Source organism: Stegastes partitus, unplaced genomic scaffold (assembly GCF_000690725.1).
Source record: "Stegastes partitus isolate 25-593 unplaced genomic scaffold, Stegastes_partitus-1.0.2 Scaffold1046, whole genome shotgun sequence".
NCBI lineage: Eukaryota > Metazoa > Chordata > Actinopteri > Pomacentridae > Stegastes > Stegastes partitus.
In genome coordinates this window covers 45,331-57,118 of record NW_007578777.1, presented here as the reverse complement: position 1 = coordinate 57,118, position 11,788 = coordinate 45,331, and the positions used below count along the sequence as shown (strand labels likewise).

General features: G+C 42.1%; 1 protein-coding gene across 1 annotated transcript in view; it reads left to right on the top strand.

The window, feature by feature from the left end:
• The first annotated feature begins 1,265 nt into the window (after positions 1-1,265).
• trim71 (tripartite motif containing 71, E3 ubiquitin protein ligase) overlaps positions 1,266-11,788 on the top strand; it is a 32,473-nt gene continuing 21,950 nt past the window's right edge. The window contains exon 1 of the mRNA XM_008295424.1: positions 1,266-3,123. Within this exon, the coding sequence (XP_008293646.1) occupies positions 2,386-3,123 (738 nt within the window). The 5' untranslated portion in view covers positions 1,266-2,385. The remainder of the gene's footprint in view (positions 3,124-11,788) is intronic.

Sequence of the window (11,788 nt, the reverse complement as noted above, 5' to 3'; positions counted from 1 at the left end):
TGTAGCGAATCAAAAATTGCCTGTTATTGTCATTAAAAGTGCATCGACCAATGAATGCCAACCAATCCAAATTTTAATCAATAAAAGGATGATATAAAAGAGCTAATCGTGAAGTAAATGAGTGCTCGTGGTGGACTTCTACTTCCAAATGAGGTCAATATTCAGGTGCCATAAAAACAAATCAAGCAGTGCTTCTCACCTGACCCCCCGCACAATCAGATGATTTTTTTTGTACAATAACTTTCGTATATTTAATCAAGCCATGCAAAATTTGAAGTACATATGGGTGTGTCAAAATGTTGTGTTTTTTTAAATTTGCGTTATTTCCCTGTGTCGACATTGTAAAATAGTTTAGCTGTATACCAAAATGTACGTGAAAATTAGACTTTTCATTGGCTATAAACAACAAAAAAAATCCTGCAGAACAAAATGAGATTTTTGCATTTAGATCATGACTGAATGTAAAACTGATCTGGTTTCCATTTTTAACAGAGCCAACAGTCATTGTCATTGAGAAGTGGCTCTCAGTTCACCAACCTGGTTAAATAAAGGTTTTTAAAAAATTAATTAAATAAAATGTGTTCGTCATCCCTGAAAAATGAACTACTGCTGTCTTCTGTACTTCTGAAGTTATGAAGGCTGAAAAAAAAAATGCTGGACATAATAATGCATAAAAAAATCACACTTGGAAGCCCTGTAACTTTGGATATTAACAGCATGAAGGTGACATTTTACAAGGCCTCATTAAATATACTTATGTTATTGTGCCAAAAAAAGAGCTGATTCTTAGGGGGGCAGGTAGGAACTTTTTTTTTTTTAAACTTTAATTTCATTTATATCTTGAATGTCCCAGCTGCTAAAGTATTCAGGTAACTTCAGTAGCCATTAGCTAGTTTTACCTCCTCCAGTCCAGCAGCTGCAGGGCCCAGGTTCACTAAACTCTGTGCCTCCTGAACATCCATCATAATTACCTTTAACATCCCTGGAGAAGAGCAAATTTAATAAAATAAATGACTCCGGGTTTTTCTCCCTTTATTTCATTTCCTTTAACTTTTCCATGCTAATGTTACAAGCAGCAGTTTTTCAAAATGGCGCGCCCGCCCTGTCACTCATATAGCTGAGCCACCTTATGAGCGTCGCGCTTGCGCACGCACGTGACTCACACGCACTGACACGCACTCCGCTGAGCTTCGGGAGCGAGCGCCCGGTGCACGCCCCCCTCTCCTCCCCGGGGCGGAAGCGGGTCCATTTTTTCTCAGTCGGATAAGAGCGGCTCGAGGAGCTGCAGCCCAAGCAACACGCGCCCACCGGAGCGCACACCCTGTGTTTATGTGACCGATAGCAAACAACGGCAACTAAAACAACCGAGTAAGGGACACGGTCAATATTCATATGGTCGTTGGACCGAGTTTTCTCCGGTTGTAGGGCGCCGTGTTTCCCACCCTGCCGGGGGGAGAAAAAAAAAAACCCTGCGCATTCCTCCACGCAGAGAACCAGAGAGGGAGAGCAGCCGACGGACGAAGCGGAGAGCTGGAAGCGGCCTCTTCGCCGGTGAATTCATCCACACAGGCTGGAAATAGATGTCCTGTCCGATGCTTTGGCTTCGCTGGAGCGTCGCTGTGGTCGTGCTTGATACCTCAGTGACCCAGGCCACACTATGAGATCGTTGCTTTGATGAATAATTTACGGTCTCTCGGTCCGAGGCTCGCGCTGTGACGACCAAACGACCGTTGGCTAAGCCCGACGCCGCCCGACCGGAGCCCGATGGTGGACTAGAGGAGAGACCACAGCAAACAAACACGGGCCTGAATTGGAGAGCAGAAAATCAAACTAAAGTATAAATCCCGTGGTGCTCGTCTGGGTGCCGCTTTGTAGCGCTAAGCTGTGTAGTCATGTTGCCGAGTTGGTGGGGGAGGAGAGACGGAGCCCCCAGTACTTCGACGCCGATCCAGTGTCACTTCGGGTTTATTTTATGAGCTTCAGCGAAACACCATCGGACGCTTTCTGTCCACAGAAGAACCAACAGCAGCCATTTGTTATCTTGATGGTCTTATTTATAAAAAGGACAAGGCTGATCCACCCTACAGCGCCTTACACAACTGAGCTGATCTTAAGTATTTTTCTTATCTCAGAAATTGAAGAACTGTTTTGAAGAACTATCTACCTCCTTGTTTTGCATTCGGACAGAACTGTATAATACAAAGAAAGATTGAAGTCGACGAGCACTGTTTTGACTGTTGAACTGACTTCAAACACCTCATGAATCTACCTCAGACACCACATTATCACATGTACAACACGACGGGCCGATGTGTCCCCAAATGAATACCTCAACCTCACTGCTGCTCGTGTTGTAAACTCAGCCTTGTTTCGGTAACGCTGCAGATGGCTTCGTTTCCAGACTCGGACCTGCAGACGTGCCCGCTCTGTAAGGAGTTGTGCGGCTCCTCTGCTCCCATCTCCTCCAGCTCTTCTACCTCATCATCTTCCTCGCATACCTCGTCTTCCTCCAGCCAGACTACCAAGAGGCTCCATGTCCTGCCCTGCCTGCATGCCTTCTGCAGGCAGTGCCTAGAGGGACAGCGCAGTCCTGGAGACCCGCTGAAGCTGCGGTGTCCCACCTGTGACCAGAAGGTATCCATCTCTGAGGCTGGGGTGGATTCCCTGCCTTCCTCCAACTTCCTCTTCAGCAACCTGCTGGATGTGGTGGTGAGCTCAGAGGAGCAGATCCAGAACAAGAATGGCCACCACCACCACCGGGGAGGCCTAGGTGGAGGCTCCTCTGGCTTCCATCACCCTCATGGAGGCCTGTTGCACCCGCACCACCTGGGAGAGCCTCAGTGCAGCTCCTGTGATGAGGAGAATCCAGCTACGTCCCACTGCCTTGACTGCCAAGAGTACCTCTGTGACAACTGTGTGCGGGCGCACCAGCGTGTGCGTCTCACCAAAGACCACTTCATTGAGCGTCTGGGAGAGAACCTCCACCTCAGCCGGGTCAACGCAAACAGCAACTCAAGCCAGCCAGGGGTGTCTGTGTCCCTCGCCCAGTCCCTGCAGAACAACTTTGCCTTGCTGTCCCTGTTCCAGGATCGCATGAGCTTCTGCCAACATCATGACAGTGAGGTAAGTAGAGCACAAATTCAAAACTGCATATGGAAATGCTCATTCATAATAAGAAGAAGTGAGTGGTAAATATATGCGTGTCACACACAGGCGCTTAATTTCGACATTTTTTGGTGTCTTGGCGACTAACCCACTTTATTTGTCTCACACACATTCACACAAACGTCTATAGTGTAATGGCATTATGTGTGTAGTATAGAACCATATTGGGGGCCATATGGCCCTAGGTTCAAAGGGAGCTGAGTGGCTCTTCACCTAGTTCCCTGGAGACGAACAGGCACGTGTGTTGAGCTGGATTTTCACACACACAGACCCTGCGTGCACACACACACTTATAGGCATAGACACATGCAGAGTCTGGTTAATCTGTACCACACCATCCATTCGGGGCAGAGAGAGGCCCCTGTAGTAACTGCACACATGTTTCTATGACTGTAAGAAGTCCAGTCCATGGACATATTGGGGAAATCTACCTTTTTCTCTGATAATGGGAAAGACAAGTTGGAATTCTACAGTTTTTTTTTTTTTATGTGTGTGCGCCATGTGATCTGGGCAAAGGAAACTACAAAGGCCTGTAAAACAGGAAACCAGCTTTTCTTGGTTTAGTCATATGGTCAGGAAGAATAACAAATAGCATTAGTAGGAGGGCTTGGAATGTCATTTCTGTACCACTTCTGGTTTCTGTTGAGAAGCTCAAAGAAGTGTTCCCCTACTGCCTGAAAATGCACTTTTTCCTTACAAGAGCATGAATAAATAGTCATTTTGTCTAAGTAGTTCATCAAAAAGATCAGGCAAGTGTGATTAGCAAATGTTATGAACTCTAGTAAGTTTGTTAATCAAACACAGTAATCTGCTGCAAATGTTGAAGCAGTGTAGACTTTTTCACATAACCAATAACAGACATGGGCTACACATCAATCTTTTAAGTTACAGTAGCATGTGCATGCATTACTGCCTGTCCCAGCATTTAAACACTGCAGACGCTGCAGGATGCCATTCATTGTTAACAAAACCTCGCAAAAAATCCTTGTGCTGCCCACCAAGATTTAAACACTTGCAATAGGCCCAGAGGAGCAACATGGGGCAGTTGAGAAAGGTTCAACTTTATCAAAATGTTCTCTGTTTTGTGATGTAGACATGATTTGCCTCTTGCAAAACAAAAGCTAATACTATTTAAAAGAATGTAAACCTTAATGATGGAAAAACTTGTATATAACAAGCAGTCACATTGTGAATGATGAAGATATCGCAAAAGAAAGAAAGGAACATTTTTGAAAATGCAGTCAGTCAAATTCCTCTTTAGCTTTGTTTATTGTGTTAATTGGATCTTTTTTGGCAAATTAATTGCACTCAAAATCCAAGTGTATGGAGGTGAAGAGACTCTGTAACCATAATGGTCATATCTGTATTTTTAACACGACAATATTTCATTTAATAAATAACACAAATATTGCTCATACCGCATATTGGCACCAGTGAACAAGCTTTTGCTTATAAAAGCATTCTATTCTGTTCTGTTCTATTCTATTCTATTCTATTCTATTCTATTCTATTTATGGAACAACAGAAGTAGTGGAGCCTATATTGAAGCGTCCTTTGTAAAGTCTACAGTCCTAAAACATGAAGCAAGAAAGTCCCACAATTGTTTTCCTTGTTTTGTGATGCTGTTATATAGCATGTACTTTATTTTACTATATCAAGGAGGTGTTTGTAAGTGTTTATACATTGATTTAAGAGTTTGAGTATTTGGCAAAATGTGCTGAATGTAGGTAAAATGCAGCAAAATCAATAAATGTGTAATTTTGTGTGTAGTTTTAAAAAAAAATTAAGCATCTAGTCAAAAAAACTCAGTTCAGATTTCCATTTTATTCATTTTAATTTTTTTTGCTCCCCACCGCCACATAAACACTCCCATCCACTGCCAGTAAATAGGTGGGTTCGGTTTTCCAGTAAGGGCTTCATTTCCCACTCACTCACTCACTCACTCACTCACTGTTTTAGCCCTGGGGGAGGGAATGACACAGGAGAAGGCTACTCTTTCTTTACCTATGAGCACTGAGAAAACAGAGCTATTGTCCGTCATCCAGCTCTGTGTCCATCATACGTTAAAATTCATTTGCTTTGTCATTCTGTTGGTAGGACCTGTTTGGCCTGTTTGTCATTTGTTAGAATTTTCATGTTTGCTAATTACATAGAAGTAGAAACCCTCCTTTATCACAATTTTCTTTGTTCTGTTAATCTAGTTGGTCTTTTCTTAGTTTGTGTTGGAGTTTTCCTTCGAATGATACATTCAGAAACCAACGATTTTGTCAAGCTTGAGTACACCCTGAGATTTGACACCGTTTTACTTTTAATTATCTCAGACATAGATGGACGACATGACAGCTCCTCAGAAATGAAGCCAAAATATCCCCGAAATGTGTGCTGGTGTCTTGTGTTAGTGACAATATTTGCAACTAGCGTAGTCGTGCACGGGGGTGGAAATGAGGTATTAAGGGGCTGCCTCCTGCCCAGCCTTCAATACCAAGCTAAGAGCACGATCACTGTTTCAGGAAAAGCCGCTAGCTGGACAACTAGAAGTTCTACAGTTTTCTAGAAAATGATCACTGCACAACTAGCGTCCAAGACAGTCCAAAATGGTCTAGATCGCAGTGGCTGGGCTACATGACATCAGTGGGTGTTTTACAAGAAGGCGGGACCTCAACATTATGTCTCCACCTTCCGGTCACTACTGGACTCTGGTTGTAAATTATGTCACCAGTGCAATATTTTGCCTTCACTTTTGTGCAGCAGAAGGATGTGGGGACACTTCTTACACTGCCTGCGGTCCCAAACAGTTACGCGAGTGGGAATGCAGGACCGTGTCACTATTTTGACGCCAATAGACGTCTAACCTGATATTTCTATCTGCTAATTTTATGGGCTGTAGGAACTGGTTGCTGTGGTAACAGTGTTCATGCTGTGGAGTTCTGATTTCAATTGTTATTTTTACAGTCCTTTCAGCTGATGTAACTTGCAGTACTTAACAATTTGCTGCATTGTTTTGCTATGCTTTCTGTAATGTTGCCTTTCTTTGGAATGTAGACTACTAACTAGTTATTTCCTCTCACCCAAGCCCAGATTTTACTTGCAAGTGTGGCAGTCAGCTGGCCATCAGCTGTAGCCTTCTCTATGTTTTCAACTGTGAACAGAAGACACAAGGTTCCGCGTCTGCTTTTATTTGTGCTCGAGATTGGCATGGTATGTCAGGGCCCTCATACCATCATGAGAGGCTTGTGTAGTGTGTTTGGGAGCCAAGAGGTCTGTCCCCTCTGCAATGTTATGTAAGCCAGCCAAAGAATTTCTCCACACCCAGGGAATCAGTAGGGACGATGGTGACTGCTCAAACACCTATACAAAAAGACAGATGTTGTCAGTGCTGCTTTGTAAGGGTGGATGTTCTGTCTGATTTGCCGACTTGATAAAATAAGAACAAATTCAGTGAAGGGTCAATGAAAAGGCTAATCCCTACAAAGACATATTCAGAGATGTTGGTCCAGATTTGGAAAACGTGCAACAGGAAGAAATTTAGTACAGGTGTAAGTAACAACATTAGCAATGGCTACATTCCATTTAGATGTTCCAGTTTCAGATCACTGCTATTGTTCATGTTTGTTTAATGCATGGTGAACCCCTAATTAAAGCGTTGCTTTTCCCAGCTTTATAGATGATGTCAAATTAAGCCTGACAGTGCAAAACAAAACTGATGATGTCTAACTATCTGCTGCTATCTCTGCTCTGTTTATGGTGATAGTAAATTATGGCAAAGTTGAGCTCTACATTGCAGCAGCCTGAGCAAACATTCAAAGTTTAATAGACTGATATGACGGGCTGCATCACAGCATTGAATGAATGTAAAGTATTTATTCAAGGTGCTCATTATCCATTAGTTGTTGGCAATTTGAACCATACCACTGCCTCCGTCAAACAAATATATGTACCAGTTAGGTCGGTTTGATAGAGTAAAAATCACAAATTTACTTTAAAGGGCATTCTTTGCTATGTCTATCCTATATATGATACGATATCCTCTTAGGAGTGTTCATGGCCCAGGTAACCATTACAGTAACCATGGCAATGACTATTTTCTTCTCTTATTTCTGACTAAATTTCTATTTGGCTCATTGAAATAGCAAATTGGTTTAGAACATATGTTTTTTTAAAGTCTTTGCCCCTGGTGTTTTCCTTTGATGCTGGCTAAAAACAGTTCTGGATTGATGCTCCATCCAGGATGGCTAGACGTTCAGAGATATTGTAAATGCAGAACAGAGAAAAATGGAAATCCTAAAAATACAATACGAACATCTGCAGCCAGCAGATTAAAACTAAAGCATTAGTGTTAGATGATAAAATGTGCAAATGACAGTTATTTCAGTTGTTGATATTGACAACTGCTGACTGAAAATAGAAAGCCCGTCCATACGTGCATAATTCAGGTCTTTCAAAATCACCTTAAATATTTGTGGAAAAAAGAAGGACGGTGAAAGTTTTACAGCAATGAGTGAGTAATGCAAAATCCCTCACTTCATGTTTAACTTCATCAACTGTGACTGAGAGAGGGGCTATGGTTTTTTTCCCCCTTTATAGAGGCTGTAGAACGGCTATCACATTTATTTAGTTTGGCTTGAGTTTTCCCCCATAGCCGTGCAAACACACATGCATCAGTAATTTTGGACGTAACCTATTGTTGATTCAATTGAAGGCCATTTGGGCATAGAAAGTAAAGAAATTGTAGAACCTGATCGATCCCCAAGTGTTGAAAACAGCAAAAAAAAAAAAACTTCCAGAGGAAAGAAGATATGAAGGTGGAAAACAAGGGTCCTTAGGCTGCACAGGGAGTCGGCTACACACTGATAAAAATATGTAGGGTATGTGCACACATGAGTGAATATGTTGGCCCACTTAAGCAGCATAAATGTCAGTTGTTACTCATCTATAGTGCAAGCAGTCAAAGAGTGTCCCATGCTGTGTGTGAAGTGGAAATGGAAAATTGGATTACATCAAAGCAGCGCCCTCTGCTTGCTGTGATGTCACCCTCCAACATACAAACACACACGGAGAACCGTCTGAGAAACAGCTAATGATATGGTAATCCTACAAAATGTCACTCTGTGCTTTAGATTAAATTGTTGTCTCCATGACTACGTGCCTGGCTGTACACGTGCAGGGCTTCTCAGCAACACACACACACGCGCGCGCACACACAAACAGTCTTTATATAGTAGGGGGTGGGGGTTACTGGAGCAGCCTGAGAGCAGGCGGAAAGTGGTTGCTGGGCAATGAGTGCCTAAAATGTGTTGTGCTATAAGGATGAGGTGAAGTTGAACTAATCAGTTTGACGGCCTACTAATGCTCTTGTATCTCCTCGGGGACCAGTTTTGTCTAGCGTTAAAGTAAGGAAGACAGTGGGATGTTCAGTTGTACTGGGAGGTCTAGGAATGTTATTGTAGTTTGTTGCTCATTTCCACGATTTCACTTTTATTTGTAAAACTTTACTGCTCTGTTATCTTGTTCTATAGTGAAAGATTATGACTTAAAACACAGCCTGCTTGGCTCCATGATCTCCAGTTTTAGTCCTCCTTTCTGGAGCTCACTAGCAGAGAATGTTTGTAAGGAAACCGAACCCAACACTGATGCTGATACAAGGCCAGAGGAATTCCTGTAACTTGAGTTTATACCTCCTGGGTTCTCTTTTCCCCTCTCGCTCTCTCACATACACACTGGGTATTTCCTCTGGCGACTCCTGTCTTTCTCATCAGTGCTCTGTCTGTTCTGTGTCAGAAACAATGGACATTATGGATGCAGAAAGTCTCCTCAACATGATTTAGCAGCTGTTGTTGTTGAGGGGCGAGTGATTACATTTCATCAATCCTGAAACTATCCGTGTGAGTGTGTGGCAACAGCGTTTTCTTTTCCAAGAGCATCTCCCATCTGTAGGTAGTTATCCTCTGAAGAGGATTTTAGTGTGTGTGTTTCCACACAGCCAGCAGAGTTGGATTATATGAAGTTGGACTTCCAGGGTTTTAATGCGCAACATGTGCCCAGTAATTAGAGAGCATTCCCTATTTCCTGTGTGTTGTGAATGTGTTTCATGTAGGCTAAAGGGAAGTGTACATGTGTGTGTGTCCGAGCTTTGATGTCCATTTGAGGACTTTGGGCCATATAAATTTAATGGATAGAAAGGAAGGCATTTATCACATTCTCTTTGACAACAGGATTTAAAACCCATTCAAAAGCTGGAACCTGCCACTTCCTACTCAGTGGTTGGGCCCAAATGGGGTTTTAATTGGCCATTATTTGACCTCACTCAACAGGATTGTGCTGTTAACACATTTAACTTTAAAGTAGGGTTGTCAAAAAAAGCGATTCCTCGATACTAAATCGATACTAAAGCTGGTACCGAGCAGCGATATTCAGTTCCCATGTTATCGATACTTTTCCGTCCCTCGCGGCCTCTTCCAGTTGACGCCGACATGCATGTTCCCTCCAGAGCCAAGGGTGCTGCTGCGTACAGCAACCTGACGGGAATCAGTAGAAGAAGAAGCCACAGCTTAGAAGGAAACAGGCTGTCCGACCAGTAGGGCTGGTCCGAATATCGCTCCGACGGGGGTGGAAGTGGGCAGGATGCACAGGCAGGATTTGGCTGCTAATGCCAGTTTAGGACAGCGGTCACAGTTCTGTTTCAAGTATTGGTGGTGGCGGTGGCGGCGAATATTAGGATATCACATTTACTATTCAGATACCACAACAATGACCGAATATTCATATCCAACCCTACCGACCAGACCAGAAAAACTTTAACTAAAATTGCACTTCACTGCTTGTTCTAGTTGAAAATAAAAAAGGCAAAAGTGCAGTCTGTAAATACTCTGGGTACATGACCAACGAGTCGGGAGAGGAAATGAACCAAGTCAAGTAACACAACATCTGGAAGACAGACACCCCAAACCCTACGACGAAATGAAACAGGTTTGTAAATAATATAAATAGTGTACGACTAAACATATGTCCGGTCGCACTAACAAATGAGTGCTTATTTAGTTAAAAAAAAAAAAATTAAAAAAATCTCCGCTAGCAATAAGCTAAAGCTAACGGCTTGCTGCTGTAGCCGTGTACATATATTGACGTCCATAGCGGCTCTTTTAGCAAAGTGTATTTTCCCCATCGTACACGTAAAAGCTAGCGTTAACATCCACCACTATGAGGCTTTTAGCAAGCACACACGAAGAAACGTAAAATTGGACTCCTTGGTCTGATAAATGATTTCATCCCACATTAAATGTAAAAGTTGACTTATACCACAAACGCACTGAACATTTTCTACCTAAGATCATGTTAAACCCAGGATGAAAAGGTGAATAAGCTGAAGTTGTTGGTGCAATCAGGGCTTTTAGTTTAATGTTACATTATGATTTGTAATTTTTTTTAATACATCATTTATTTTTCTTCTCGTACCAAACTGAGGCTGAAGAGGACCAACCGTCCACAAGCAAAATCATTCCAGCTTACATTACCTGCTTTATTTCATCGGCAACGATGACTATGTCTGGTGTGCACTTTAGAATAAAAGTTCTCATCTGCTGATACTTTTATATTTTAAACATCTGTGTGTGAAATTGTGTTCCAGAACAGTTCTGTTCAACCTTTAAGACTGTTTACAATTCTTTGTTTGCACTGGTAAAGAAGCATCTTGACAAACGGAGTGTTATTTGTTATATTCTACGTTAAGAATGTTCAATAAAATGTGATTTTTTTTTTTCTCCATAGTATCGAAATCAGTATTGAGTATCAAGTTTTTTTCCCAGTGTTGAAATCGAGCTTAAAATTTTAGAATCATGACAGCACTACTGTAAAGCTCTCAGCTCTATGTGGGGGACACTGCATAGCTTCCAGTCATGATTTGTTCATCTCATGTTTTTTTTTTATATAAGTATCAGACTACTACTTGGCTCCTTTTGTTTGCAGCTACATTATGTGCTGTAAACATGATTCAGACAAGTTGCTATGATCACAGTGGAGCAGAAGGACCACACCAGTGCACATTTGAGAGCTATATTGTTGCTTGGTAGTATTGTAATGTTGCTGTACAGTCTAGATTTTTGGATGTGTACAAATCGATTAGCATGCTCCTAAAAGTGACTATGATATGAATATGAAAATCTCATGATGGCAGATAGAGATAAAACTACTGTTCTTGTGATAACCTTCCAGCAGATTCTCTTTTAAGTCTTGTTGTTATGGACTGATGATGAGTGAACATTTAGGTTGTTCCTTAAGCTGTATATGTCACAGTAACTAAGAATAGCTTGTTTATGTTTCTACAAACAAAGATGAGCACATTTGTTACATCTCCACTGCTGCACATTTCATTAACACAGTCATATCCCCATTTGATTGATTCATGTTTTCTCTAAGCTGCGAGTCCCTCTCGTGTTTCTGATGCCTTCTCTCCTTCACGTTCTCATTGTTGTTAAACTTTTTCGTTCTCTTTATCTACGCCATCTCTCCCACCCTTCACTTTCTTTCCTCCTTTTTTTTTTTTTTTCTTTCACTACTATAGCGTTAAGCACAGGACAGTCGGTCACATGCTTGCTGGGTAAAGAGGCCAGCTGACTGTGGTTTGTTT